The sequence below is a fragment of the Spermophilus citellus genome, assembly GCF_964194105.1.
Source record: "Spermophilus citellus genome assembly, chromosome: 6".
Lineage (NCBI taxonomy): Eukaryota > Metazoa > Chordata > Mammalia > Rodentia > Sciuridae > Spermophilus > Spermophilus citellus.
Genome location: NC_138187.1, coordinates 6,761,499 through 6,787,463, shown reverse-complemented (window position 1 = coordinate 6,787,463; position 25,965 = coordinate 6,761,499). Strand labels below are relative to the sequence as shown.

Sequence of the window (25,965 nt, the reverse complement as noted above, 5' to 3'; positions counted from 1 at the left end):
GGGATCAAGCCCCAGAACCAACAAAATAAAAGTGAAAAAACCAAAAAGGCTGAATGGGTTACCGAAAGCTCAATCCTGGCCCTCAAGGCCAAACTAGTAAGAAAGACATGGTTCCGAGGAAAAAGAAAATATTTCTTGCTTTGCTACAAAGGAGAAACACAGGGACTCCTGTCCCGGAGGCTGTGACTGCCCACGGGCAGGAACAGGGGCTTCTACAGAGGCGACTCCCATGGCAGCTGGCACCACTTGTCAATTTGGGGGACAGTCATCCCAGAGACCTCCGGAGTCTGGGTTACTCAGTTCCCAGGGTGGGTGTGTGCTCAAGGACAGATAAATCCGCCTAAAACGGGAAAGAAAGGCAACCCTGTTTCCCCTGAGACTAGTGAGGGGAGAGAGGAAGAGAAAATAGCTTGTCCTTTAAAAATAAGTCATAGTGGCCGAGCGGCAAGGGCTGTCAGAGCATGAAGTGAACAAGGGCTACGGATGCAGCTCTGAGGTGATGCACCCGGGGTCCAATCCTCAGTGTCCACCCCCCCCAAAAAAAAGAGGCCGTAGAACAGCCGAGGTGTCCCTCAGTGGAGGGACGGGAGAAAGGAGCGTGCACTCAGGCTTGGTGCAGCCATAAAATGACATCGGGTCATCGGAGGGAAAATGCATGGAACTGGAGAACAGGAGGCTGAGCAGAAAAAGCAGCCTCCGAAGGTCGGGGGTCGCAGTGTCCCCTCTCGCGCGGACGAGGTAGGGGAGGGTTCCCACGGAAATGAGGGAGAGCAGCGGAAAGGGCCAGAGAGGGGTCCTGGGAGAGGCAGGGACACGCCGTGTCGTGTGCACCTGCGAATGTGTAACAGCGAATCCCTCCGCTGTGCACGGCTACTTCGCGCCTAATAGAGACACGCGAAAATCGCCGAGAGCGGCGGCGCCTCCCTCCCGACAGCAAGATGGCGGCCCGCGCCGAGCCTCTTCCGGCTCACTTAAAATGGCGGCGGGGGCGGGGCCGCGCGAGGCGGGGAGGGGCGGGGCCGCGCGGGGCACGCCGGACCGCGCGCGGGCTGCCGGGAAGGGGCGGAGCGCGGCCGCGCCGGCGCGTCGAGCGAGAGGCAGCCGCCGCGATGGTGAGCGGGCGCGGGGGGAGGGGCGGCCGGGCCGGGCCGGGGGCGGCGGGAGCGGCGGGCTCGCGGGGGCGGCGGCGGGGCGCTGACGCCGGCCCGCCGCCCGCAGGACGTGTTCCTCATGATCCGGCGCCACAAGACCACCATTTTCACGGACGCCAAGGAGTCGAGCACCGTGTTCGAGCTGAAGCGCATCGTCGAGGGCATCCTCAAGCGACCGCCCGACGAGCAGCGGCTCTACAAGGTGCGGCGGGCGGCGGTTGCGCGCGCGGGGTCCCGCGGCGTCTCCCTGCCGGACAGGCCGAGCTGGGGAGCGCAGACGGCGGCCCCATGCGCCCGACCGCCGACGGCCGGGTGGGGTCTTCGCCCGGCGCCCGGTGCAGGTCGCGGGCAGCGCGGTGCTCCTCCGCGCCGACGCGGGGCGAGCCGGAAACTGGCAGGATCGGCGCCTCCGAGGCCTCCGCTCCCCTCCGCCGCGGGCGCTCCAGCTCAGGGACCCAGCGAGCGCCGACTGCGGGACTCCCCGCCCTCTTCCCTCTGCCTCTCGTGGAGCCCCGGCCGCCTGTGAGCCCGGAAAGCCGGGGGCCCCGAGTTATAGTTGAGGGCACTGGATGTCAGAAAGTTGAACCCCTTTGTTCAGGGGTCAGAGCTGTCAGTGATCTGCCTCGGCTTCCGTCCGCTGGCTCAGTGACTCCGAGGGCGATTCGCACGCAGGGTTTGGGAGAACCAGATTCCAGAGCCCTCCCCTGCAAAGTTCTTATTTGGACATCTTGGGGACGCGGCTATGGAAGCTGTATCCAACGTGCTCTGTGGTAGTTATGGCCACACTTGGGACTATCTCTTCCTCTGACTCCCAGTGTGGTTGCTGGCCAGAGATCTGTGGGTCTTGCCCCTTCTGGACCTCTCCCCAGACCCTTCTTCTCTCCTCAGGATGACCAGCTCCTCGATGACGGCAAAACTCTGGGCGAATGTGGCTTCACCAGCCAGACAGCACGGCCACAGGCCCCAGCCACAGTGGGGCTGGCCTTCAGGGCAGGTAAGGACTGGACTGGGTGGCAGGTGGGCAGGCTGATAATGGCCACAGAAAAGGGTCTTCGGGGAGCTGAAGTTGATTTTACAAGCCTTTGCTTTCCAATCCACAAAGGGTAGGAACTATCTGACAGTGTTTCTCCATTGTAAAACAAACAAGAGACACTTGTAGAAATTAAAGCCCGTTTCACAAATGGTTTGAAGATCCCTCATCCCAATACCCTCTCAGATTTACAGAGGATTTATTGAGCACTTGGCTCTTCACTCTGAATGTTACTTTCATTGTCCCATCTAATCCTCTCAGCCGGGAGATGCCAGCACTGCCATCATCCCCATTTGCAGATAGGGATGACTAAGTCTTGCCAACAGTCCCATGGGTAAGAGGCAGGCTTCTAGTGCCTTGCTAGAGTCAGATACCATACCAAGCTTGATTTGTGCTGCTTATTACCTGATTCCCCCAGTATTTCTGGTCAAGGCTTGAATTTGCGTTAGTTTGAATGGTGGTTGTTTTGGTGCTGGGGATTGAACCCAGGGGCATTTTACCACTGAGCTACATTCCCAGCACTTTTTTTTTTTTTTTTTTTTTTTTTTTTTTTGAGACAGTGTCTTAGTAATTTGTCTACAGCCTCACTAAGTTGACAAGGCTAGCCTCAAACTCACAATCCCCCTTCCTCAGGCTCATGAGTTGCTGGGATTTTAGGCAAGCAAGCACCATGTGGATTGTGTTTTTTTAAGGATGAATAAATTGAGCTTGGGGAAATGGGGTTGTTTGCTGGGATGCCAACACCAGGCTTCAGATCTAGATCCTATATTCTTGTTAATCTTACCCCAAATCTCCCAGGATATTGTACCATGAGGGGTGGGGAGAGTTTCACATTTCCCTCCATCTAAGAAAAGGGGAGGGTAGAATTTTTAGTTTTTACTCTTGGTCTCCTGGAATTTTAAACAGATCATAGAGCCATATTTTCGCAGATGTGGATCCAAGGGATGTGTGGGTAGAGGGAACATGGATAAAGGAATCATTTTCTGTTTTGTAAGAAAACAGCACAGGTTAAAAAAGAAGAGTATGGTCTAGGTCCCATAAGGATAGTGGGGTTAGGCCTCAACTTCAGCAGATGTGTCCTCAGGTCAGGTACTTCTTCCTCTGCCCCACCCAGCGGGGCAGCCTGAGTCTGGTCTGCTGTGAATGCTACAGACATCATACAGGAGTGTCTTTCTGAGGGGGTAAGTGATGACGGAGTCACATCTGGTGGGCTTTCTGAGCAGAGGCAACAGAGCTGCATTCTCCCTGAAGTGATCCTTTTTCTACTTTTTGTTTTTGCTATACTGGAATTGAACCCAGGACCTTATATGCTAGGGAAGCACTATACTACTGAACTATACCCCTACCTCTTTTTATTGGTTTATTTTGAGACAGGGTCTCACTAAATTGCCTAGGCTGAACTTGAACTTGGGATCATCCTGCCTTAGCTTCTTGAGCTGGGATTATAGGTATGTGGTAGCTTTTTTGTTGTTGTTGAACAAAAGGCTTGGAGTGGCTTGGAAGACACTGATAGCATAAATGAGGGCTGAGAGACATGACTTGTTTTTGCCCACCATGGCATTGCACATTATCTTGAGGCAAGTAGTGTCTGTTGTGACAGGCACAGTGTGGGCTGGTTACTTTTTGTTTTCTCACAGACTACTTGCAGAAAGACAACTCTTTGTGCAGCTGACCAATCAGTACTAGGTTCTTGGGCCTTGATTGGGTGCCACACTCTCTGCCATTCAGTGTCCTTACTAAAGGATGAGACAGATCTGTCTGCCAACCTCAAACTGCTCAATTAGGGAGACGACAGTGTCAGGTGTGAGATTGCACTGGCCAGATGAGTCACGGAATATGTGTGTAAAGGCAAGAATTGTCCCTGCAGGTTTGTGGCTTGGGTTTGTTACCTCAGCAGTATTAGCACTTGGGGCTGGATGATTATGTGTGGGGCCATCCTATGTATTGCGAATGTATGGCAGCATCCCTGGCCTCTCCTGGCTGATAGAAGTGGTAACCCTTCACCTGCCCAGACAGCTCTTGAGACATGGCAGCTTTCCTTGGGGTGTGTGTTGGGGGACTTCCTCTGGAGAGCCTAATCAATTAAGAACTAAGTCAAGAGGAGAACAGCCCCCTAGGTAGAGAAAAGCACAGGAGGAAAAGTATGAAGTAGCATACATGTGTTCCATTCTGGGATAACAGTAGAACTGGAGCCACTGTTCAAGTGGGAAAAACAACCTATCAAATCTGACAATTTTTTTCTGAGGTGACATCTGAGCTGAACTCTGTCCATAGCATGTCCCATGTGATAGGTGTTGGGACTGGCAAGTACAAAATCCTGAGGGGGGAAAGGGCTTGGTATGGGAGTGAGGCTGAGCATTGGAGACAGACACAGGGTTGGTGAAATCAGATGGGAAACCATTGGAAAGTTCTAAGTGGGTCAAGACTGTACTTGGTTTCCCACCACTGGCTGGTTGATGGAAAAGGCAGAGAGAGCAAGGAGAATCTGGTGTGGTGGCAGGTGATGCTGGCTGTGGAGACAGAATTGGGGGGGTGCCTGCAGGAAGTTACTGACAAATGTAGATTGGGAAAAGGCCTAGAATGGCCAGCAAAGAGGGATGGGTGGCTTGGGCCAATGGGGTCAGGAGTCATTCCAGTGCCGCTAAGTGAAGCAGCTGGCAGTGGGCAGGTCAAAGCTGCAGGACAATGACTTTAGGTGCCCCAGGGCTTCAGGTTATTGGGTGGAACAAGGCCCAGCTGGGGTATGAGTTGAGCACCTTTCCAGCTCTGTTTCCTCCCCTACAGATGATGCCTTTGAGGCCCTGCGCATCGAGCCCTTCTCTAGCCCACCGGAGCTTCCGGACGTGATGAAGCCTCAGGACTCCGGAGGCAGTGCCAATGAACAAGCTGTGCAGTGAGGGCCCCAGGCCCATCCCTGAGGCCCATTCCCCCCAATAAAAGATTTGGGTGTCTGCCTGGTTGCTGCCTCTTTCTCCACCCTCTCCCTCCCTATCCCAGGCATTGCCCTCCCTGGGATGGGTCTTGTTCCCCCACTTCTTTGGGCTCTTACCAGACTTCTATGTTGACCAGCCTATCCTGGGCTGCCCTGAGAGCCAAATTACTCCCAGCTTTGAAGAGAAGGTCAGAATTCTGAGCCCTAGGCCAGCCCAATGCAGGAGGGGCAAAAGAAATTCAGCCTTTAAGGTGCACTTGCCACCCAATTTCCAGGTGTGTTTCCTTAGACTCTCTGAGGGGGACTCAAGCTGTGGGCTGGAACCAGTGTTAAGAGTGGGGTCCTACTTCATCATCATATCTCTCCCCCCCCCCCCCTTCAGGAGATCCAGGGCAAAGGCCTTGGGGACTTCCAGTCAGGGTGTAAGGTGAAGGTGGTTCTTCCATTTGCTCTCTCACCACTTAAAATAAACAATTTGTAGACCCAATTCCTGCATTTCTCATTTTTATTTGACAGAAAAAGTTGCTCTTGCTGTACAGATTTTAAAAAAACCAAAATGCCTTTTAAGAAACATGAAGAAAAATTGGGGGAGGGGGTCACAACCTCATGGGGGGCAGTAGGGGCCAGCTAATTTTTAAACTCCTGCCCCTTCCATCCAAGAACACCTCAACTTCTAAATTCTAAACCATCACCCCCAGGAACTTCAGGCGGCTGCACCTCCCAGGGCCTCTCTGATTCTAGGCCTCAGTGTCTGAACTGTATCCTCTCCTCCCCCAACTCCCATCAGCATTCATTCCCTCCCACCCCCAAACCCCCCAAACACATGAACCAGGAAAAACTCACAGAGATTAACATTTCACAGGAACAAAGAAAAAAAAGGGAGGAGGGGGGGAAGGGAGCCCTCCACCCAAGATGCTGCCAGGATTCAAAGGTGGGGGAAGACAAGGACCTCCCACAGCTCTGTTGGGGGACACTCCCTGTGGCTCCAGAGCATGGGGTTTGGTGATTTAAGGAGACCTGTAGCAGAAAAGACCAGAATCAATGCAAAAATCAAGTTCGGCTCCTGTCACCCACCAGAATGGGATACCCTTCAGAGGAGACACACCTGGAGGAGCGGTGTCGCATGGGACGGGGGCTAGGAGTTTCCCTCCTGCGCTTATGGCCCGGAGAATGGCTGTCCCCACGCTGGCCTCTCCGGGAAACCCGCTCATTGCTGCTGCAACAAAAAAACATTGTCAGACCACTGGGTGGCACCAGCCTCAGACATCCCTGAACCTTGGAACTGGCTTTTCGCTCAAGTCCTGTGCTGGTCATTCAAGACTATGTTAACCTTTGGGTGGGCCCTACCTCTGCTGGTCCCGTGGTGAGGGCTGAGGTGAGGGACGGCGTCGCTCCACAGGTGAGTAGCTGAGGGACCTCGAGTCCCGAAGGGAATCTATAGGCTTCCGGGGGCTGCGGGACCTGGGGAGCAGAGGAAGCTCCCATAGCACAACGCCCTTCCAAATCCACCAGCCAGCACTCGAAACCACCCACCCAGGTCCTGACCACCAAACCTCACACCACGCAGGGCCAGCCTCAGACCCACCTTTGTCCGCACTCACCCATCCGCCCGCACACCTTCCACTGAGTGCCCACAGTGGGCAGGGCACAGGGTGCAGCGGGGGATGCAAAGATAAAGACAGTCCCTGCCCTTGGAGGAGCTCAGTCTGGTAGTGAAGGAAGGCCAACAAGGGAGGCACGCAGGGCCCCATGTGTAGGAAGCAACCCCACAGGGATGGATGTGCATGGATCTGGGAACTTGGGGCACAGATACATGGGCGGGGCAGGGGCAGGGGCGGGACAATCTTCTCGGAGGTGCTGTTTTGAGTGGAGTCTTGCAGAACGAGGAGTTCACCAGGCGGACAAGGAAATTCCAGGCAGAACAGCATGTCCAAAGGCATGGGCTCTCCTTGACTGCAAGGCGCTGGGTGTGGCTGGAGCACAGGGCATGTATGGGGGCGGGCAGGAGGAGCACAGGGTGGGCAAGGCCAGCTGGTGAAGAGCCTCACACGCCATTCCCGCAGAGGTGGGGCTTTATCCTGCAGGCCACAGGGCGTCCCGGAAGGATTTGTGGAGTGGAGGGAAGTAACCAGATGTACGTTTTAGAAAGATCCCTCTGGCTACGTGTGGAAGAGAATGGCGTGGAGGCAGGGAGACAGGGAAGAGGCTGTGGACAGAGTCGGGAGAAGATGATGGTGGCCAGACCAGAGCCCTGTAGCAGCAATGGGGAGACTTAAAAGAGCTAGAATCCCTGGGACCAGGCTGCATGTTGGGGGAAAGAAAGAAACCTAGGACTTCCCAGTTCTGGCTTGAGAACCCACTTGGATGGTGCAGCCCTTTACCAGAACAGGGTGCAGAGAATAGTGGGCAGAGGAGTGTGCCCGACTCCTCCCTTACAACCAGACACAGAAGTCCACAAGGGGCCCATTCTGGAGAAATCACCCTCCCCTCCATCTCGGGCAAGTCAGGACTCACCTCCGCTCGCCAGGGGGTGGCTTCTTGGGGCTTGCAGGTTTGGGCAAGGCCTGAGGGCCTGGCTTAGCAGGGGAAGGGGAAGAGGAAGAGGAGGAGGAGGAAGAGGAAGAGGAGGAGGAGGAGGAGGAAGAAGAGGAAGAAGAGGAGGAGGAGGAGGAAGAGGAGGAAGAGGAAGAGGAGGAGCTGGAACTAGAGCTGCTAGAGCGCCTCTTCCGTTTGGCTGGGGCTGGCTCCTGGGGACGTCCCTCTCGAACAGCCTCCTTTGGTGCTGGAGTGGGGCTGGGGACCCTGTGGGAGAAGAGCAGTGTTACAAAGAGACAAGTTGCCCCAGCCCCAACCCTACCTTCCTTGGCCTGGAGGAATGGCAGTGGGGGAGGGGTGCCTGAGAAAGGCCCTGGGAGCTCTCGGAGCAACCTGAAGCCAGCCAGTGAGTGCTTCTCTGGAGATCATTGGCCCGAGCCGACCCAACCTCTGCTAACACAAGCAACAGGCTGGGGCCCGCAGCACAAGGGATCAAGGTTAAACCTCAAGAATGTCCCTGATGAAGGAATAAGGCCCCTGGGCTCAGATGTGGAAGCTGAAGCTGGGTGGTCTCCTTCCTCGGAGAGCCACAGCTTGGGGAGGCCCCTGTGAGTGCAGGTTGGCTTGGGGAGGGGCCGTCCTGCCTGGAGGCAGGGAGAGGGATGGGATGACCTCTGAAGATCCTTCCAGCCCAGGGAGTTCCTCTTGAGGTCTAACTGCCATCCCTCCTGCTGTAAAATTAAGTCCATTTCCTCTAGTTCTGTCCTCTGTAGAGATGGAAAACTTATCATTATCCTCTAGAGAATTAATCTTCTGAGACTTTTTTCTGTCCCATCCCTCCCCACCCGTAGCCCCCACCCCAGCATTCTCTTCTACCCCCAGCTTGAGGGTCAAGGTTCCCCATACCTTCTCAAAGAACCAACAACCTGAGATATGGTTGCTCCCACCCCACTCCCTCATCCATTCCCAATTCCTTTCCCCCTAGAAGATTCCTGAAAATAAAGTTCCCTCACCTCTTCAGTGCCACCTCAGGCTGAGCTGGAAGGCTAGAGCCCTCTGAGTCGCTAGAACTGGAGCCAGAGGAGGAAGATGACGAAGATGATGATGATGATGATGAAGAGGAGCTGGAGGAGCTGGAAGAGGAGGAGGAACTCCGCCGCTCCTTTGCTGGTTGCGGGGTGGCCAACGCAGAAGGCTGCTGGGCCCCAGTAGAGGCAGGTGGCTCCCCACCCTCCGGGTGAGGCACCCCAGTAGTAGGGCCAGAAAGCATGCCATTGTGGTCACCAGTGGAGGACATGGCCTTTGCCACCGTCCCAGAGGAAAGGGACTGAGACCCTGCTACAGAAGTGGTCTGGGCATTTGAACGGGATTGGTCTGAAAAAGCAGATGGCACAGGAGACCTAGGTCGATCCTGTGCTGGAGGGAGAAGAGACTGTGAAGGAGCCTGGATCATTCTAGAGGCAGGGGAGGGAGCCCGCTCAGAGGTCATTCTAGACTGGCTTGGGGCTGATGGTGGTGTTCTAGACCTGGCTCGGTCAAGAAGCGGGGGTGAAGCTCTGCCACTAACACGCTCATAAGCAGAAAGGGGCACCCTGGGGCTGGTAAGGTTTGCACCAGACAATGCTGGGGCCATCCTAGCACTGGTGAGACTTGCAGAGGCCAAGGCTGAAGGGGTTCTAGAACTGGCAATATTCACAGGAGCTGTGGCATGTGCAGATCGTGGACCCACGAGGTTTGCAGGGGCTGGAGCCTGGGGTGTTCTGGAACTAGAGGGATAATTTGCAGCAGTTGGAGGCGTGCCAGATCCTGAAAGACTCAAAGCTGCCAAGGCAGCAGGGGTTCTGGCTCCTGCTAGGTTCACAGCTGGAGCCGTGGGGGTCCGAGGGTCAGCAAGATTCACGGCTGAAGGTGCCACTGCAGTTCTGGGGCTGGCCAAGTTCATGGCTGCTGCTGCAGCTGGTGCTCGTGAGTCTGCCAGATTCACTGCTGTTGGGATAGCAGGTGTCCGGGCACTGGCCAGGTTCATGGCTGCTGCAGAGGCTGCAGGAATCCTGCTAGCAAGATTGGCAGCTGGGGCCGTTCTGAGACTCATGAGAGGTACCGGAGCTGGCACCTGGGACATTCTTGCAGCAAGACCAGCAGCAGACATAGATGGAGGAGGTCGGGCAGTGCCAAGGCTGATAGCTGTCAAGGCAAGTGCAATTCTAGACTGAGCATGATTTTCTGGCACAGATGTTCTTGGATGATCAGGTATTCTGGGACCTGGGCCATCCATCATGGAGCCACCAGCCTGTTGCAGGACAGACATTGGTGTTCTAGCACTGCCAAGGGGTTCAAGCATTCCAGGTGATCTACATCGGTCAAGAGGAGTTGGTGACATGCTAGGACGACTGAAACAGCTCATTCTGGAGCTATTGAGTGCCACTGGAGGTGTCCGAGAACCAGAATGATTCCTTGTTGCTGGAGGAGTAGCAGAACGTGAACGATCAGAACTACTTCCAGATGCAGAACGCCTGCGAATAGCCGGAGGAGATCTTGTTAAAGACCGTTTGCCCCGAGTTGCTCGGGGTGAACGGGACCTAGACCTGCGGCGAATAGCAAGTGGTGAGCGGCTTCGAGAACGTTTGCGTGGCAACAATGGTGTTCGAGACCTAGAGCGGCGTCGAATAGCTGGAGGCGTTCGGGACCTTGAACGGCGACGAGTGACTGGGGAGGTTCGAGATCGGGACCTCCTCCGAGTGACTGGAGATGTTCGTGACCGAGATCGCCTTCGAGTGACTGGGGACGTTCTGGATCTTGACCTTCTGCGAGCAATAGGTGAAGTTCTGCTTCTAGATCGCCTCCTGGTTACTGGTGGGGTCCTAGACCTGGACCTTCTGCGAGTCACTGGTGGAGTTCTAGAACGGGAGCGCCGGCGTGTTGTTGGTGTTCTGGACCTTGAACGACGACGGGTTACAGGTGGTGTTCTGGACCTGGACCGTCTTCGACTCACTGGGGATGCCCTTGACCGAGATCTTCGTCGAGTCACTGATGTTCTGGACCTGGACCGTCTCCGACTCACAGGGGAAGTCCGAGACCTGGATCTACGTCGGCTGAGCAAGGGTGTTCTAGACCTGGATCGCCGGTGAGTTGCTGGAGAGGCTCGAGATCTAGAACGTTTCCATGGGGCTGGTGATGTGCGTGAGCGAGAACGCTTGCGACTGGTTGGGGGTGTTCGAGAGCGGCCTCTTCGACGTCGAGAGGAAGTTCGGGAACTCTCCTGCCGGGCAGGTGATCTGGAGTGGTAACCAGAGCCTCCCCTCCGCCTGCGAGTGACCCGAGACCTGGACCGGCTCCGCTGTCTTCTTCGCGAAGTTGACTGAGAAGACCCAGACCTATCTCGACGTCGGGTTGTTCTGGTTTTCTCCCTACGTGAGCGGGAACGGGACCTCTGGAGTCCACGAGGCTTTGGTGAAGGGGAACGGCCTCTCCTTGAAGTTGTCTTAGTGCGTGGAGATGAAGCTGAACGGCGCCGACGTGAAGACCTTGACTTTTCAGCTGGCTCAGGGGAAGACACTGAGGGACTTCTTCTGCGTCTTGGAGGAGTTCTGGAACGAGTTTCTGGTGAAGAAGAGGCAGAGCGGCTCCTACGGGAGAGTCTGGCCTTCCTGGTTAGCTCAGGAGATGACCGAGAGCTGCGACGTCGAGGTGGTGTGCGAGACTTTGTCTTTGGCTCTGGTGAAGACCTGGAACCTCTTCGAGCAGTTCTGGACTTGGGTGGGTGTTCGGGTGAGGACTCAGAACTGCTGCTTCCTTCAGGAGAAGGTCCTCTGCCTTTGCTTGATGAGCCTGATCTGCTTCTTCTGGGAAGGACCCGAGGGGCAGGTACTTTGGGTTCAGGAGAAGAATCAGAACCACTCTGGGTCCGAGGAGCTGCTCTTGGCTTATCTTTCACTTCAGGAGATGAGCCAGATCTACTGCGCCGAGGAGAAGCTCGGGACTTGCTGTCAATCTCTGGAGAGGATCCAGAATGACTCCTCTGCCTAAGTGGAGTTCGTGTCTTGGCTTTAGAATCCGGAGAAGAATCCGACTCACTTCTCTCCTGAGGAGATGCACTGGGTTTCCCGTCAAGCTCTTGAGAAGATCCAGATGGACTTCTCTGCCCAAGGGGGGTCCTAGCCACAGTTTTCTGCTCAACTGATGATTCTGATCCACTTCTTTCTCTCTGAGGGGTAAGACACTTGTTGTTGAGCTCTGGGGATGATGGAGAACGACTTCTTGGCCTAGGAGTCTGAGGCAATGCTTTCGGTTCTGGGGAAGAATCACATTCACTCCGCCCCCTAGATGGGGTTCTAGGTATATCTTTCATTCCAGGAGAGGACCCAGAAAGGCTGTGCCTAGAGGGAGTCCTGGAACCATCTCTAAGTCCTGGAGAAGACCCAGACCGACTTCTCCTTGATGGAGTTCTGGGTAAACCATCTTTCAGTTCAGGAGAAGATGCAGAACTACTTCTCTCTCTTGAGGGCGTTCTGGGTACAGCATCAAGTACAGGTGAAGATACACTCTGATTTGAAGACATTCCTGCCTTTTCCACCACATCTGGGGATAACTCGGAACTGCTACGTCTGGAGGATCTTGTTGACTGTTCTTTCATGTCTAGAGATGGGTCTGTCTCCAGCTGATTAAGGAAAGGTCCATTCAAATCTTCTTTAACCTCAGGAGAAAATCCAGTATTCATTTCTGTAGCAGTGCCTGAGTTTCTAAATTCTAAAGGTGATCCAAAGTTATTCTCTCTGGGAGGAGAGTGAGATAGTTCTTTATGCTCTGGAGAAAAATGTGGCGCTCCCCAACAGGAGGCCACTGCAGGAACTTCTTCCAAAGCCATTTGTGACTGGCTTTGGTCAAGAGCTAGCCCTTCTTCTACTTCAGGAGATGATTCAAAATTACTTACAGCCATTTGTTTTTGTTCTGGAGACAAATGAGGCAGCACTTGGTTTGAAGGTTGTTCAAATTTCTCTACCACCTCCATTAATTCCTCATCTTGGTTTGACTTAGGTAATGTATTACTTTGGTCTTTTCTATCCGGAGATGATTCATTGACACTTCTTTCCCTTGATGGGGTTCTAGGTGCATCTTTTAGTACTGGTGAGGATTCAGTCCTATCCTGTACAGGTGTACTAAATTTTTCTCTTGGCCTAGGAGATAACGCAGCAACATCTTCCTGAAGGGGTAAGACCATTTTCTCTTTTGATTCAGAAGACTCCAATCTGCTCTGTCCCAGAAGAGATTTAGAGTCCAATGCAAGATATGGACAAGAGTCAGACTGGGGCCTGCTCTGCTCAGGAGACATTCCTGATTTCAGCCTAGGACTTGTTGATAATTCACCTCCATCTTGTCTGGTTGGAGAGCTAGATGCCAGCTCAGTGACTGGAGATGAGGACCTGGACCCACCACTCTTTGGAAATGTATGAGATTTGCTCTGCAGAGGTGAAGACTCCAAGTGACTCTGTCTCATTTCTGGACTTGAAGTATCAGATCTGGGGTCTGGTGAAGTTTGAGATTGTCCTTTATGTTGCAGAGATGAGGAGCCAAAGTAGCTTTCTCCTGGTGGTGTGTTAGACGTTACTCCTGGACAGAGTAAGAATGATCCAGAGCAACTCTGTGCTTGAATTTCTTTAGACTTCTCTTGGGAACATGGTGATTTTGACCCAGACTGACTTTGCCCTGGTGGTGTTTGAGGCTTTACTTTGGGGTATGGTGACACAGACCCTGAGTGACTTTGTCTTGGTGGTGTTTCAGGTTTCACTTTGGTATCTGGTGAGGAGGATCTAGAATGGCTCTGTCTTGGCAACGATCTAGATTCCACCTTGGTGCAAGGAGACACTGATCTGCTTTGCCTTGGAGGTGTTCTAGAAGTCATCCTACTAGGACTTGGAGAAGAGGAGCCAGAATGGCTTCTTTGTCCTGGTGACACTGCCTTCACTTTGGGCTGTGGAGACAATGACCTAGATGGGGTCTGTCTTGGAGGTGTACTAGACTTCACTCGAGGAGAGGACCCAGAACAGCTGTGCCTTGAAGGAGTCCTAGATTTTACCTCGGGATCAGGTGATGATTCAGAATGGCTCCGTCTTTGTGGTGTTGCAGATTGTTCGATGGTCTGGGGACTTGTGATGGAACCTTGTCTTGGTGGTGTTCCAGATTTCACTTTTGGGTGAGGAGATAAACTGGAATGACTTTGTCTTGATGGTGTTTTAGATTTCCGTTTAGGTGGTGAAGAACCAGAACGACTCCGCCTTGGTGTTCTAGATTTTGCTTTAGGTTGTGATGATCCAGAGCGACTGCGCCTGGGTGGTGTCTGTGACTTTTGTTTAGGGCACGGAGAGGACTCAGAAAGACTACGCCTCAAAGACAAGCGAGATTTTGCCTTGGATCTTGGTGAAGAGAGAGACCTGCTCCGCCTTGAGGAAATGTGAGATTTTTTCATTTCTGGACTTGAGTTGGACCTGCTCCTCCTCTGAGATGTTCTGGATTTGTTCTTCCGCTCTGATGACGAACCAGACCTGCCTCTTCTTTGTGGTGTCCTAGAGTGAGATCTTCCTCGCCTAACTAGACTTCTACTGCGGGATCTTCGTCTTGCTGGGGTTCTAGACCGAGACCTCCCTCTCCTAGCTGGGGTTCTAGACCGAGACCTCCCTCTCCTAGCTGGGGTTCTAGAGCGTGATCGGCCACTACGTCTAGCTGGGGTTCTAGAACGCGATCGGCCCCGTCTAGCTGGGGTTCTAGAACGTGACCGACCACTTCTCCTGGCTGGCGATCTACTGCGAGATCTCCTTCGTACTGGTGATCGGGTCCTAGACCTGCGCCTAGCAGGTGTTCTTGACCGAGACCTGCCCCTGCGGGCTGGTGTTCTTGACCTGGACCTGCGCCTTGCAGGTGTTCTAGATCGTGACCTCCGCCTGGCAGGTGTTCTTGAGCGGGACCTACCCCGCCGAGCTGGTGTTCTAGAACGTGATCTGCCCCTGGTGGCTGGGGATCTAGAGTGTGATCTGCCTCGCCTTGTTGACCTAGACCTGCCTCTTCGCTGAGTATTTCTGCTCCTGGACCAACCTGGTCGCTGAGGGGACCTAGAGCGGCCACGCCGTTGGGGGCTTCTAGATCTTCCCCACCTCTGTGCAGACCGTGACCTACGCCACTGAGGGGACCGGGAACGAGAATGACCCCTTTTGGTAGGGGTTCGAGACCGTGATCTCCCCCTCTTAGCAGTGGCAGGGCTGCGTGATCTCCCCATCCTACGGGAAGGAGTATGAGAGTGTGATTTATCCCGCTTTGCTCGGCCATGTGACCGATTCTTGGATGTGGGGGAAGAAGAAATCTCTCGGCGGGCACCAGGAGCTGGCGTGGGTTTAGGACTTTCAGGGGAAGAGCTGGCATGCCGAGAAACTTTGGTAGGCTGTGGGGATGGTGGGCAGCTCTCTGAGGAAGAAGACTGAGGTGGTTTCTCAGGAGACTTAGGTGGTGAAGGGCCCCGGGTTGGGGAGGCCTCAGATGGGGGGTTCACTGGCTCCTGACTTAAGGAGGTTGTTGCAAGGGGCTGTGGGGAGCCGCCATGCTGCTCAGCAAGGAGCGGAGTGGGAACAGGTGGTTCTGGGCCTGTGCTGCTCCTTTCCGGAGAGGGGCTAGGTCGAACTGCAGGTTTCTGAGAGTGGAAGAGAAAGTAGGGATAGGGACACATAAGCACCCAAATTTCCTATCACCTGTAAGATCTCAATACCTTTTCAATTAAACTACTTTCACATGCCCCATCATACCCATTGATCCTTTCCCTCACCACAGGCAGTCACATTCATTCAATAACAAAACATCGTTAAACACAAAGCACAGTGTGAAAAATGTGAAGAAAAACCTGTAACTTGAAGTCTTAAAATCTAGAAAATATGTAAATAACTACTGCATTGCAATTAACAATTAATACTACTACAAAGTAACAGAATGAGCAGTAGTTAGGGTGGGGAAATTTTTTTTTAATGGATGCTGAGAACTCAGAATGTTAAATACTCCCAGATCTCCAAAAGAGCATTTTTAAATAGAGAAAGCAGTTTTCTCAAGCAGGTGGCACTTAACCTCACTGTCAAGAAACTTCTGTATTAAAAAAAAATAGTAAAAACAAAAGCAAAGTACTGGGGCTGTAGCTCAGTGGTAAAGTGCTTGCCTCACATGTGTAAGGCACTGGATTCAATCCTTAGCACCACATAAAAATAAAGACACTATATGTTCATCTACAACTAAAATAAATATTTTTTTTTTTAAAGAAAGAGAGAGAGAGAGGGGGAGAGAGAGAGAACTTTAATATTTATTTTTCAGCATTTGGCGGACACAGCATCTTTGTCTGTATGTGGTGCTGAGGATCGAACCCGGGCCGCACGCATGCCAGACGAGCGCGCTACCGCTTGAGCCACATCCCCAGCCCAAATAAATATTTTCTAAAAAAGCAAAGTACTGAGAATCCGATCTGTGTGAAGAAAAAAAATGACAAGGGGCTAGGGATGTAGCTCAATGCAGAGTGTTTGCCTAGCAGGCATAAGGCCCAGGGTGGGGGTGAGGAGTGAAATTAGAAGATTTGACTAGGATGGCTAAAATACAGGAAAACTACAAAAGCCTTTTAGATACCACTCAAATGTCATAGAAGAAAGATGATCACACTCATAATTTGCAAAATTTGCTGAATGAGATATAAAATAGAGAAATTATATTACAATAATTGAAAAAAGGGAAGAAAAAAAAACAAGAGAATACAAAACAACAGGAACTACAGGGACTACCATTCCTTTTAGTGTTTTCAACCTCCTGGCAAAACCTCAGTGGGTTGAAAATTTTCATGAAATAAAACATATCTTTAGGGCTGGGGTTGTGGCTCAGTGGTAGAGCACTTGCTTAGAATGTGTGAGGTACTAGGTTCGATTCTCGCACCACATATAAACAAATGAATAAAATAAAAGTTCATCAACAAAAAAAAAATATGTCTTTAAATAATAAATTTAAATGTGGCTTAAGGGGCTGGGGTTGTGGCTCAGTGGTAGAGCACTCACCCAGCACATGTGAAGCACTGGGTTCAATCCTCAGCACCACATAAAAATAAATAAAAAACAGAGGTATTGTGTCCATCTACTACTAAAAATAAATAAAATAAATGTGGCTTAAAGAGCTGAACGTAGTGGCACACACTGGTATCCCAGCAGCTCGGCAGGAGGATCTCAAGTTCAAAGCCAGCCTCAGCAAAAAGCAAGATGCTAATAAGCAACTCAATGAAACCCTGTCTCTAAATAAACTACAAAATAGGGCTGGGATTCTTGCTCACTGGTGCAGTACCCAAATTCAATCCCCGGTACAAAAACAAACAAAAACAAAAACCAACAGAAGCTTAAACTTGTTAGAATTCTATCCACGCACACACATAAACAGGACACTGCTACAAAATCCACTGCAAACATCCAGTGAATTTTGATTCTAAAGGGTTCAAGATTCAGTGCAGTGCATCACGACTATTAAAATACGTGCAGATATACAAGAGAATATAAGTAGAAGAACGCACACTGGAAAAAAAAACAACTAAATTCACTTCTCTTATTAAGCTATCATCTCTCCTGTTCACTCCACAGCCCTATCCTAAAACTCATAACCTAGCAACCCAATGAACATCCACTGCCCTCAGGAACATACCTCCTTCTTGTCTTTGTCCTCGTAAGGACTGCTAGGCTGCTTTGTAGAAGTCTCTGGGCTGCTAGGCCGTTGTATACTGGTGGTACCTGGTTCACTAGAAGGCGCATCTCCCTCCCCTCGACGCCCTGGAGCAGGGGAAGGACTTCGCCCAGTCAAAGCAGTTGTATGTATTTTAGCTGCAGCACTTCGAGACCTGTGGGAGTTAATGGAGGATGGGGGAGAGCAGGGAAATCAGCTCAAGGGAGAATAGAAAACCCCCTCCCAGCTCCCATCTACCTTTCCTAACTATACACAGCCCTCTTCCAAAAAGCCTTAGTCACATTTCAAATCATTCACAGAATGCAAATTCAGTCCACTTTGTTTCTTTGCTTCCCAACAAAATCCCAAAGAATGTTCTCCCTCTACCCCTTTATTCACCTCCCCCAAACATCCCCAAACCCTCCACCCAACCCATTCCCTACCCACTTCATTCAAAACTCACCTCTGAGCCCACCTCCTTCAGGAAGCCTTCCCCGATTAAGGAAGCCAGGGTAAGGATTCCTTCCTCCCCCAGACACCACGAACAAACCACCCCCCCTATTCTGGCAGTCCATATACATCATAACGAAACAAAAAAATAACAAATAAAAAAAAAAGAGAAGGGGAAATGTATATGTCTGTCCATCCTGTTGCTTTAGCCTGTCAGCTCCTAGAGGGCAGGGACCGTGTCTTCCGAATGGTCTGTGCAGCGCCTAGCACACCGTGGGCGCTCAATAAATATTAAATTGATTAACCCACCATTCCCTCTCCCTCCCTTCCTTCTGGACTACCCCTTACCGACTGCGAGAAGTGTCAGAGGAGGAAGCAGAATCAGCAGAGGTTGACCGATGGGCCCGGCGACTCTTGGGAGCTGGTGTTGTACTCCGAGACCTGAACGAATACCACCACATATAGCTCAGGAGGCTCTCACACCTACACTGGATTCTACTCACCCATACCTCAACCCTTAACCATTCAGGTACAAGATTAATTATGCCTTCTCCCCCTAAGGGATCCCAATCATCTACTTAGTAAGGAAATTCCCCTCAAATTCACTTACCGCTTCCGTTTCTTGTCTTTAGATTTACGTTTACTCTTTGGAGTGGGAGACCTGGGAAATTGAGTGAGAATGTTAAAGACGTATTTATTTATTTTGCAATATGAAGGATTAAACAAAGGGCACTCTACTTGAGCTAGTTCCTGATAAACCCCTCCCCCATCCCCCCACCGAGCCTAAGAGACCTAGTGTTGGATTTATGATCCTCTCACCCAAGCCTCCCAAGCTTCTGGGATTACAGGTATGCAAGGCCATACTTGGTCCCTTAACCCTATTAAAATTTTGATACAGGTCTTGCTAAATTGCTGAAGCTGGCTTTCAACTTGTCATTTTCCCGACTGAGATTCCTGGGTTTCTAGGATTACAAGTATGTGCCACCATGCTTGGCAAAAAAAATACATAAATAAATAACTTTTTTTTTTTGTGGTGCTGGGGATTGAACCCAGGGCCTTGTGCATGCAAGGCAAGCACTTACCAACTGATCTATATTCCCCAGCCCAGAAATAACAAATTTTTAAGGAAAAAAAAAAAAAAGCCTAAAAGTAAAATGGATGGTACTAGAAAGTTTTATTAACAATTAGATCAAGGATTAAGTTTTACTCAGAGATAAAACCTCCCAAAGGCCAAAGAGAAAACAAAGCCATCAAGCAATGTCTCGTAACTCCCATGTGCCACTGTGGGGAGCCACATTGAGTTACCAAGGCCATCAAGCAATAGCTCATAACTCCCATGCGCCACTAAGCCCCTATATGCCAAAGGGCTCTTACCTGTGCTTTCGTTTCTTGGACTCAGATTCCGACCTGTTGGGGGGGGGGGAGGAAAAAAAAATCATACACCTATACTTAATGCCTGAACTCTACCAGTAATCCTTCTGCAATCACCCAATTACTTCAACTTCATACCTGTGCTTCTTCTTTTTTGAGCTCTTTTTTCTCTCCCGTCGAGGAGAGCTACTCTCTGACCTGCTGAAGATGAGATCAGAAGCAAGGTCATTTTGCTAGGCTTCTTTCCTGAATCTCCAACTTACAACACATTTTCATAAATGGTTTTCTAACACAATCAAATAACCCCATCAGCATCAACTCCCCAAACCTCAATCTAGGTCTAATTTCTTTACTCTCCAAGAAATATAGGTAACTCCTTAAATCAACACATTTAAAAATGAAAACAATTCCAAAAATCCCAACTGGCCAATTCTTAACTGTCAGGGCTACAGACTCAAAACTTCCCCACTAAGAAGCACTGTCAGCTGAGATCTGAAATGATTAACTCCCTTCTCCTTGACTTTTCTGAAAACCACCTGCTGCTCCCAGAAAGCAGAATCCTTGACTTCCACCACAGGATTGGCCCTCTGTATAAGAGAATAACTTTCCAATCAACTTACCGTCCTCTGTCTTTCTTCTTTTTCTTCTTCTTTTGCTTTGGGGTCGGTGAACGAGAACTGCTAGACTCCCTAACAAGGCTAGTAAAAGATAAAAAACACAGGTACTAAAATAAACTGTCTTTTAAGACGTTTCAACCTCAAGAATGAAACCTGAAGAGTTTGAGATGGAGTTCACAAAAAAAAAAAGAACAGAGTGCTTAGAACCAGAAGGAAAAATTGATACTAGTTTCTTGGTCTTGAGTACCTGTAAGGTTTGGGAGGCTCGGGAGCTGGTTGTTTAGCTTCTCGAGCACGACGCTGAGGATCAAAAGAGCTGCCATCCACATAGGAATCACTGATGCCAAAGGCAGCTCGGAGCCGCTCATTCTTCTTCTCATTCAATTCTGCCAACTGATGCGTCTCAGTTACCCTAGAGAAAAAAAGGTAGAAATGTGAAGGTTATAGGAAGCAAAGAACAGAGCTAAATTCAGAACAAAATTAAGCAAGAGACAAACAGCCATGGAATAAGGAACATGAAGGCAGAGAGAAGTTCCAAGTAAGGAGGGTGGCAGCAGAGGCAGCAGCAGACAAAGTCCAGGGGGAACCAAGGGAACACTCACGCTGGCCTCTGCCCTGGGGTTTCCTCCTTGCCCCCAGGGTTCACATCCTTCTCCAGCAACATGAGTCGAAAGGTCGCCACTTTCTCTTGGATTTGCTGTTCCTCGTACCTGAAGGACAAATTCCTTCAGGGTTAGAGCTTGACAGGACACTTCCCCAGTCCCAAATTCACATTTCCCTTATTCCCAATGGGGGTCCCACTTTCCCTCTCCATGCACACATAGAACTTTTCACTCACTGTCACCCTAAAATCCTTAAGTCCTGTTCTTTTCCTACCATCTTTCCTTCCTTAATTCCCTATGCCCTCTAGAACAGTGGATTTTAAACATGCTACAATTCAGGAGCCAAGAGAGGAAAGTTAGCTGGCAGAGTTCCCAATGCGCCTCACCAACTTCAACAAGACCCAATCTCTTACTTCCTGGGCTTTCAAAATATAGTATATTGTATTAAAGGGGTGCTATTGATGAAGTTTGAAAACCACTGCTCTAAAAGGTGCCTTAATGTGCTCCTCCTTCAAAATTTCACTTTCCTACCCGCCCATCACACTCTTAATACAGTATTCTACCAATCCTTATTACTCTGGCTTTGCTATTTTCCAAGGCCTCAATCCTTAAAATCCATTTACTTCCTCTTTCCTACCAATGACAACACCTGACAGCTTACCTAGCTCTCCTACCTAACTTCTGCTTTCCCATCTCTCCCTTTCAGCACACTTTTGTTCCTCAATCGTCCCCCTTCCTATGTGCATCCATCTAAATAAATAATTCAGACTCTCTGAGGCTCCCATTTAACACCAGACACAGTTTCCTCACCTCCCACTTTGCATTACCCCTTAACTCTTTTCAAATCTCTAGCTCATTTACCTCCTCCCCTACAACTCCACTCCAGAACTCTTTCAACCAGCCCTAAACTCCGTAAATCCCACCTAACACCCAGCTCTGCACTCACTCAGTGCTCGTCTCTCCCCCAGCCCTCCCCTCACCCCTGCTCTTCCATCATCTCCTCCAGCTCGAGGCATCGCAGCTCCACGCGCCGCTTGCGCTCGTGGTCCAGGATGTCAGGATTAGGCCGCTTCACCAGGGCAGCCTCCAGGCGCCGCAGTTCCTCCTCTCCCTTGTAGTCAGGCCGCTCACCCCGGCGGCCCCGCACCAGGGACAGGTTGCGCTGGACGTAGCCGTTGGTGCCGCTGCCCCGGGGCGTCGGCAGCCCGATCCCGTTGTACATGGCCCTGTGCCCGGGGGCACCACCGCTCCTGAAGGGGAGCGGGGGAGACACGGGTCAGGCCCCTGGCCCCAAACTATCCACTTTCCACCACCCACATCTCTGCTCTCCATCCTCACACTACATCTCCATGAGCTGCATGATACCACCTCATTCTCTTGAAGTAACAAGTCCCTTTCATCCTTTCAACCAAATTATAACCCAATTCTTACAGCCTTTTTCTCCCAATATTCTTTCACATTAATCAAAATCATTCCTCTTTGCACCTAGACTTCCTTCTTTTTCCACCCTAGGCCATCAAGGATTCTGTTTCTCTCAAATATCTCCATACTAGCATTTTATTCTTCGTTGGAGCCAATACACTTTAAGTAACATCCTCACCAACTACTCTTTAACATCTAACCTCTGGTAACCAACCATCCTCCAAAGTGGACATAATAAACAAAACACACATCTGTGCCTAAGGGCCTACAGTCCATATTGAAAGAAACTTCCCAAGAATTTACCTAAGGACTTCAGACTATCCATAAGAACATAAAATAAACTCAACAATCTCTAAGATATCTGAACAGGTAGGGTGCTGTTAACATAAATCAAGTGCCCTATGAAGACTCACATCTAGACTACAACCAGCATACACATCAGAACGCAAGAACCAGGGTGTTACATTTCACCTCCAAAGAAAGAGCCATTTCTTTGATTCCAAATATTCACAACTCTTTTATCAACTATCCTAATTTTGCACTTTCAATTTCCTTCCCATCAGGATTCACGACTTGTACTCCTCCAAATCTCCGTTAATTATTACCCGTTTTCAATTCAATGTTCTAAACATATCAAACCAGCCTCCTGTTTCAACTGCTCCCATAATTTCTCTATGTTACCCTAAACTTATCTAGTAAACCTTCCTCATTTTCATCAATGTCCAGCTTTTGACTTTCCCTATCAATCCCCTGTTGCGAACTTCCTGGGTTTTCTCTCTCAATCCTGCTTTATCCCTCTCACATGTTAACACTATGCCTCCTGTCAGATTCCATCCTCTTGTTTCAACCCAGCATGATTCTGAAAACCCCCAAACCCCAACTCTTCTGACTAAACTTATTGGCTATTCACACCCTATTCCTTTCTCCTGCCATGTATGGTCGGTCCTATCTCTTCAACGAATCCTCTCCAAAATAGTTTCACAAAACACAAAGGTGAGGGGAAATTACCCCAGGAAAAAAAAACCAAAAACAGGCAAAACAGTTTAGTCAGAAAAGAGAATTGAATGAGGGGAAGACCCCATGTAGGAAATTCCAGAAAAGCTAAGTGCAATGGCATACACCTGTAATCCAAGGCACTCAAAAAAGGCTCAGGCAGGAGTTGGGGGACGGCCTCAACAACTTAGCAAGTTGTTAAAATTAAAAAAGAACTGGGTGGTCCTATGTTCAATTCCCAGTCCCATAAATAAATAAGATCACAGAATAAAAAAGCATCATACAAATGCCAAGAAGTAAGATATCAAAATGTGTAAAAAGGAAAAAAATAAAAATATGTAGTGATGTTGATAGAAGGGAGCTATCCAGTTGGTCTCTGTCCCATTCCCAAGCCTGACCAGTCCCTGCCCGAACCCCACAGCAAAAGATTTGAAATAAAAGATAACTATCTCAGGGTAAAGGAATGACAGATAAGGCTAAATTTAGAAAAAGCAAATGGAAATTCAGGAGGAAATGAAAAACTTCTTTACAGCACAAGAAATCAGTTTCTCTACCTTCCAACTCAGTTTAGTTTTCTAAAACCAGTTCTTCCCCAATCTAATCCTAAACCTTGTGTTGTCTCTCCATACCCCACATAATTTCTGCTTTGCAAAAAGCTTCTGACCTGCAATTAATTCTTCAGCCCATTCATTCACCCACACTTCCGTACCACCGCACACAAAAATCCTCCCACTCCCTAAAAATGGAAAACCAGTAGCTGCTAAGGAAAGGGTATTAAGTCACAACATTTTGGAGAAATTTTATGGAATTAAAAAAAAAGGAATTGGGGGGAGGGGGGAACCACAGCATCGAAGGCGTTCACAAGGGAAATTACTTCAACACAAAACTACCAAACAGACGATTCTTAAAAACTGGAGTGCATAGACTGGATATGCTAAAGTCACTCCAAGAATCTGCATAAAGTAAAAGGAATCTCCAAAAACAAAAGACTTTTTCCTGTTGGAAAGTTACCAGAGTACCCTGAAATCCAACACTAGGACAATCAAGAAAGGAAATGGCACATAAAGGGGGAGAGGGTGTAGAGGACAAGGACCTAGGCAGTACAGCAAGCTCGGCGCTGGGGCACCGCAGGAGCCGAGCAGACATATGGAATCCAAAAAGCTAAAATATTAACTCAGGAATGAACCTAAGCCCACGTACTTAAGACGAAAGGCAACAGACTGACTGCGTTTCTGGTTCAGAGACATCTTAAGAGAACCTAAACGAGGCTCTCTCCGAGAGTTCCATGCCAACTAACGCTTGACAAAAGAGACCATAACCTTAAACTAAGTCGAGAATTTTTCTTCCTGCTACGAAAGCCTGCTACAGCCTCCCAAGCCCTAGCACAACTTTCGGGGAGAGTGGAAGAGGTGGGAGACGGAGCGCGGGTCTACCTTACGTACACAGACCACACACGCTAACTCGGGGGCCCGGGGGCTTTTCTCCAAGGCCTGGCGGCCGACGCGCCGACCCAGCGCAGGCCAGGAGCCTCCCGCCCGCCGCGAGGCCTATTTTCGGCCCGAGGGTGGGGGAGGGGCGGCGCGGCGCCCCGCGGTCTAGAGGCTCGAGCGGCCCGCGGGCCCGGGAGCAGCGGGAAAGGCGGGGGCACGTGAACGCGGTCGGAGACAGGGCCTCGCGGCCAGGCCCTCCCAGCCACTGAGAGGCCGACAAGGGCAGCAGCGGGGGCGAAGGCTGCCTCCGCCGCACGCGCGGGGCGGCAATAAGCCAAGCCTGGCGCGCTCCTCTCGCCGAGCACGCGCGCGAACCCGTGCGCAGGCGGCGGCGCGCGCCGTTGCCATGGGGGAGGGGCGGGAGTCGAAGACCGCGCGCGTCCGGGACCGCGGGGAGTAAGGGGGCGAGCGAGGGCGTCAGCGCGAGCTGAGGGCGGCGGGCGCGCGTGCGTGTGGCGGCAGGACCGTTCTCCGCGCGCTGGGGCCCGGCGCCGGAGACGCCCCTCCCCCACCCGGCTCGCGCGCTCCCTCGCCCTCTCACCCGCCGCCGCCTCCGCCCGCCGCCTGTGAGGGGGAGAGGGCCTGCCGCTGCCGCTGCCCGGGCTCCCGAGTCACTCGGGGCCTGGAGCCGCCGCCTCGCCTCGCCGGTCCGCCCGCCTCAGCCGACGCCGACGCCTCCTCGCTTCCTCAGGGGCCGCAGCGGGTTCCGACTGCGCCACTCGCACCCCGCCTGGGCCACGCTGCACGTCAGCACGACTAAGTGCGTCAGCCCGCAGTCCTTGCGCGCCGCAAGGCGCGCCGGGACTCGTAGTACGTCCCGTGACCTAGTGCGCAGGCGCGGGAGCCACACCGGGAAATAAAGTTCCTTAGGGTGCTGGGAGGTAGAACTCCTCAGCCGAAAAACTACGAGTCCCGTCAGCCTATGCAGGGATGAACAGCGGAGCGGGCCGAGACCTCAGCGTCTGCAGGAGGCCTTTCGCTGGGGGAGGGGCTCAGGACCTAGCGCCACATTGAAAGACCCCGAGGGCGTCTCAGACTCCTGCCTTCGACCTTGGGCATTCTGGGAATTGTAGTCCGGGCGCGGCGCGGAACCCGTATGTAGCCTTGGAGCGGGACACGGCGGCCATTTTGTCTCCCCATGTTGGGCGGAGATGGCCCAGTCCTGGGGACACTGTGACCGTTGGCCCGCTAAGCACTCGATCTGTCGTACTGGGATGGAGTCGCCTGAGAACCCAGTCCGCTCGCACTGCTGGAGGCGGGGAGCCCAGCCTCAAGCCCTGGGCCTGCAGGAAGGCCGGGCCCGCCGCCGGCCGGTACTGAGCGAGAGGGAGGCAGGCCCCGGCGAGTCGCGTCCTGTTGCCTTCAGGCGAAGGACTGCAAACGTGACTTCTTCCGGAAGCAGCGTGCGCTGCAGGCGACGCCACCGATACTTGTGGAGGCCGCGCGGGCGCCCTAGCTGCTGGCGCCCTCTAGGCCCGCCAGAGGGGCCCGCCAGCGGGCGACTGCAGGCGGTGCGCCGAAGCCTGCTTAGGGTGTTAGTAGATTGTTTATTTTTAACGTGCCCACAAAGGGCACCCGGGTGCCTGCGGTGGAGGCCCCAGGGCTGGTGTCAGCTTCTCCCTGAGCCTCTCCCTGCAAGGGAGCCAGCCGGCCAGGTG

General features: G+C 51.6%; 2 protein-coding genes across 9 annotated transcripts; one reads left to right on the top strand and one right to left on the bottom strand.

The window, feature by feature from the left end:
- The first annotated feature begins 923 nt into the window (after nt 1-923).
- On the top strand, nt 924-5,139 carry ELOB (elongin B). Its single transcript, XM_081298361.1, has 4 exons — nt 924-1,112; nt 1,219-1,353; nt 2,040-2,145; nt 4,966-5,139. Exons 1-4 carry the CDS (start codon nt 939-941, stop codon nt 5,076-5,078), a joined length of 528 nt encoding a protein of 175 aa, XP_081154487.1. The 5' UTR covers nt 924-938; the 3' UTR covers nt 5,079-5,139.
- Nucleotides 5,140-5,600: 461 nt separating this feature from the next.
- SRRM2 (serine/arginine repetitive matrix 2) lies at nt 5,601-25,065 on the bottom strand. Of its 8 annotated transcripts, none has more exons than XM_081298354.1 (15): nt 24,849-25,065; nt 21,383-21,652; nt 20,403-20,510; nt 20,048-20,212; nt 19,804-19,881; nt 19,322-19,384; nt 19,187-19,219; nt 18,423-18,473; nt 18,161-18,253; nt 17,345-17,537; nt 8,662-15,323; nt 7,628-7,915; nt 6,461-6,574; nt 6,219-6,329; nt 5,601-6,130 (listed from the first exon to the last, which is right to left on the bottom strand). In XM_081298354.1, exons 2-15 carry the CDS (start codon nt 21,622-21,624, stop codon nt 6,121-6,123), a joined length of 8,211 nt encoding a protein of 2,736 aa, XP_081154480.1. In that variant the 5' UTR covers nt 21,625-21,652; nt 24,849-25,065; the 3' UTR covers nt 5,601-6,120. The 8 variants fall into 8 exon arrangements, 7 of the variants coding, with proteins under 7 accessions (XP_081154480.1, XP_081154481.1, XP_081154482.1 ...); XM_081298355.1 differs by having other exon boundaries at nt 6,219-6,326; XM_081298356.1 differs by having other exon boundaries at nt 19,322-19,381.
- Nucleotides 25,066-25,965: the final 900 nt, after the last annotated feature.

Coding starts and splice junctions, on each gene's coding strand:
- ELOB (XM_081298361.1), top strand. CDS start 939: ATGGCGGCCCGCGCCGAGCCTCTTCCGGCTCACTTAAAATGGCGGCGG. Junction 1,113..1,218: donor GAGAGGCAGCCGCCGCGATG/GTGAGCGGGCGC, acceptor CGCCGCCCGCAG/GACGTGTTCCTCATGATCCG. Junction 1,354..2,039: donor ACGAGCAGCGGCTCTACAAG/GTGCGGCGGGCG, acceptor TTCTCTCCTCAG/GATGACCAGCTCCTCGATGA.
- SRRM2 (XM_081298354.1), bottom strand. CDS start 21,624: ATGTACAACGGGATCGGGCTGCCGACGCCCCGGGGCAGCGGCACCAAC. Junction 19,882..20,047: donor GAGCCTCCCAAACCTTACAG/GTACTCAAGACC, acceptor ATCTTTTACTAG/CCTTGTTAGGGAGTCTAGCA. Junction 17,538..18,160: donor TCTGACACTTCTCGCAGTCG/GTAAGGGGTAGT, acceptor TAACTCCCACAG/GTCTCGAAGTGCTGCAGCTA.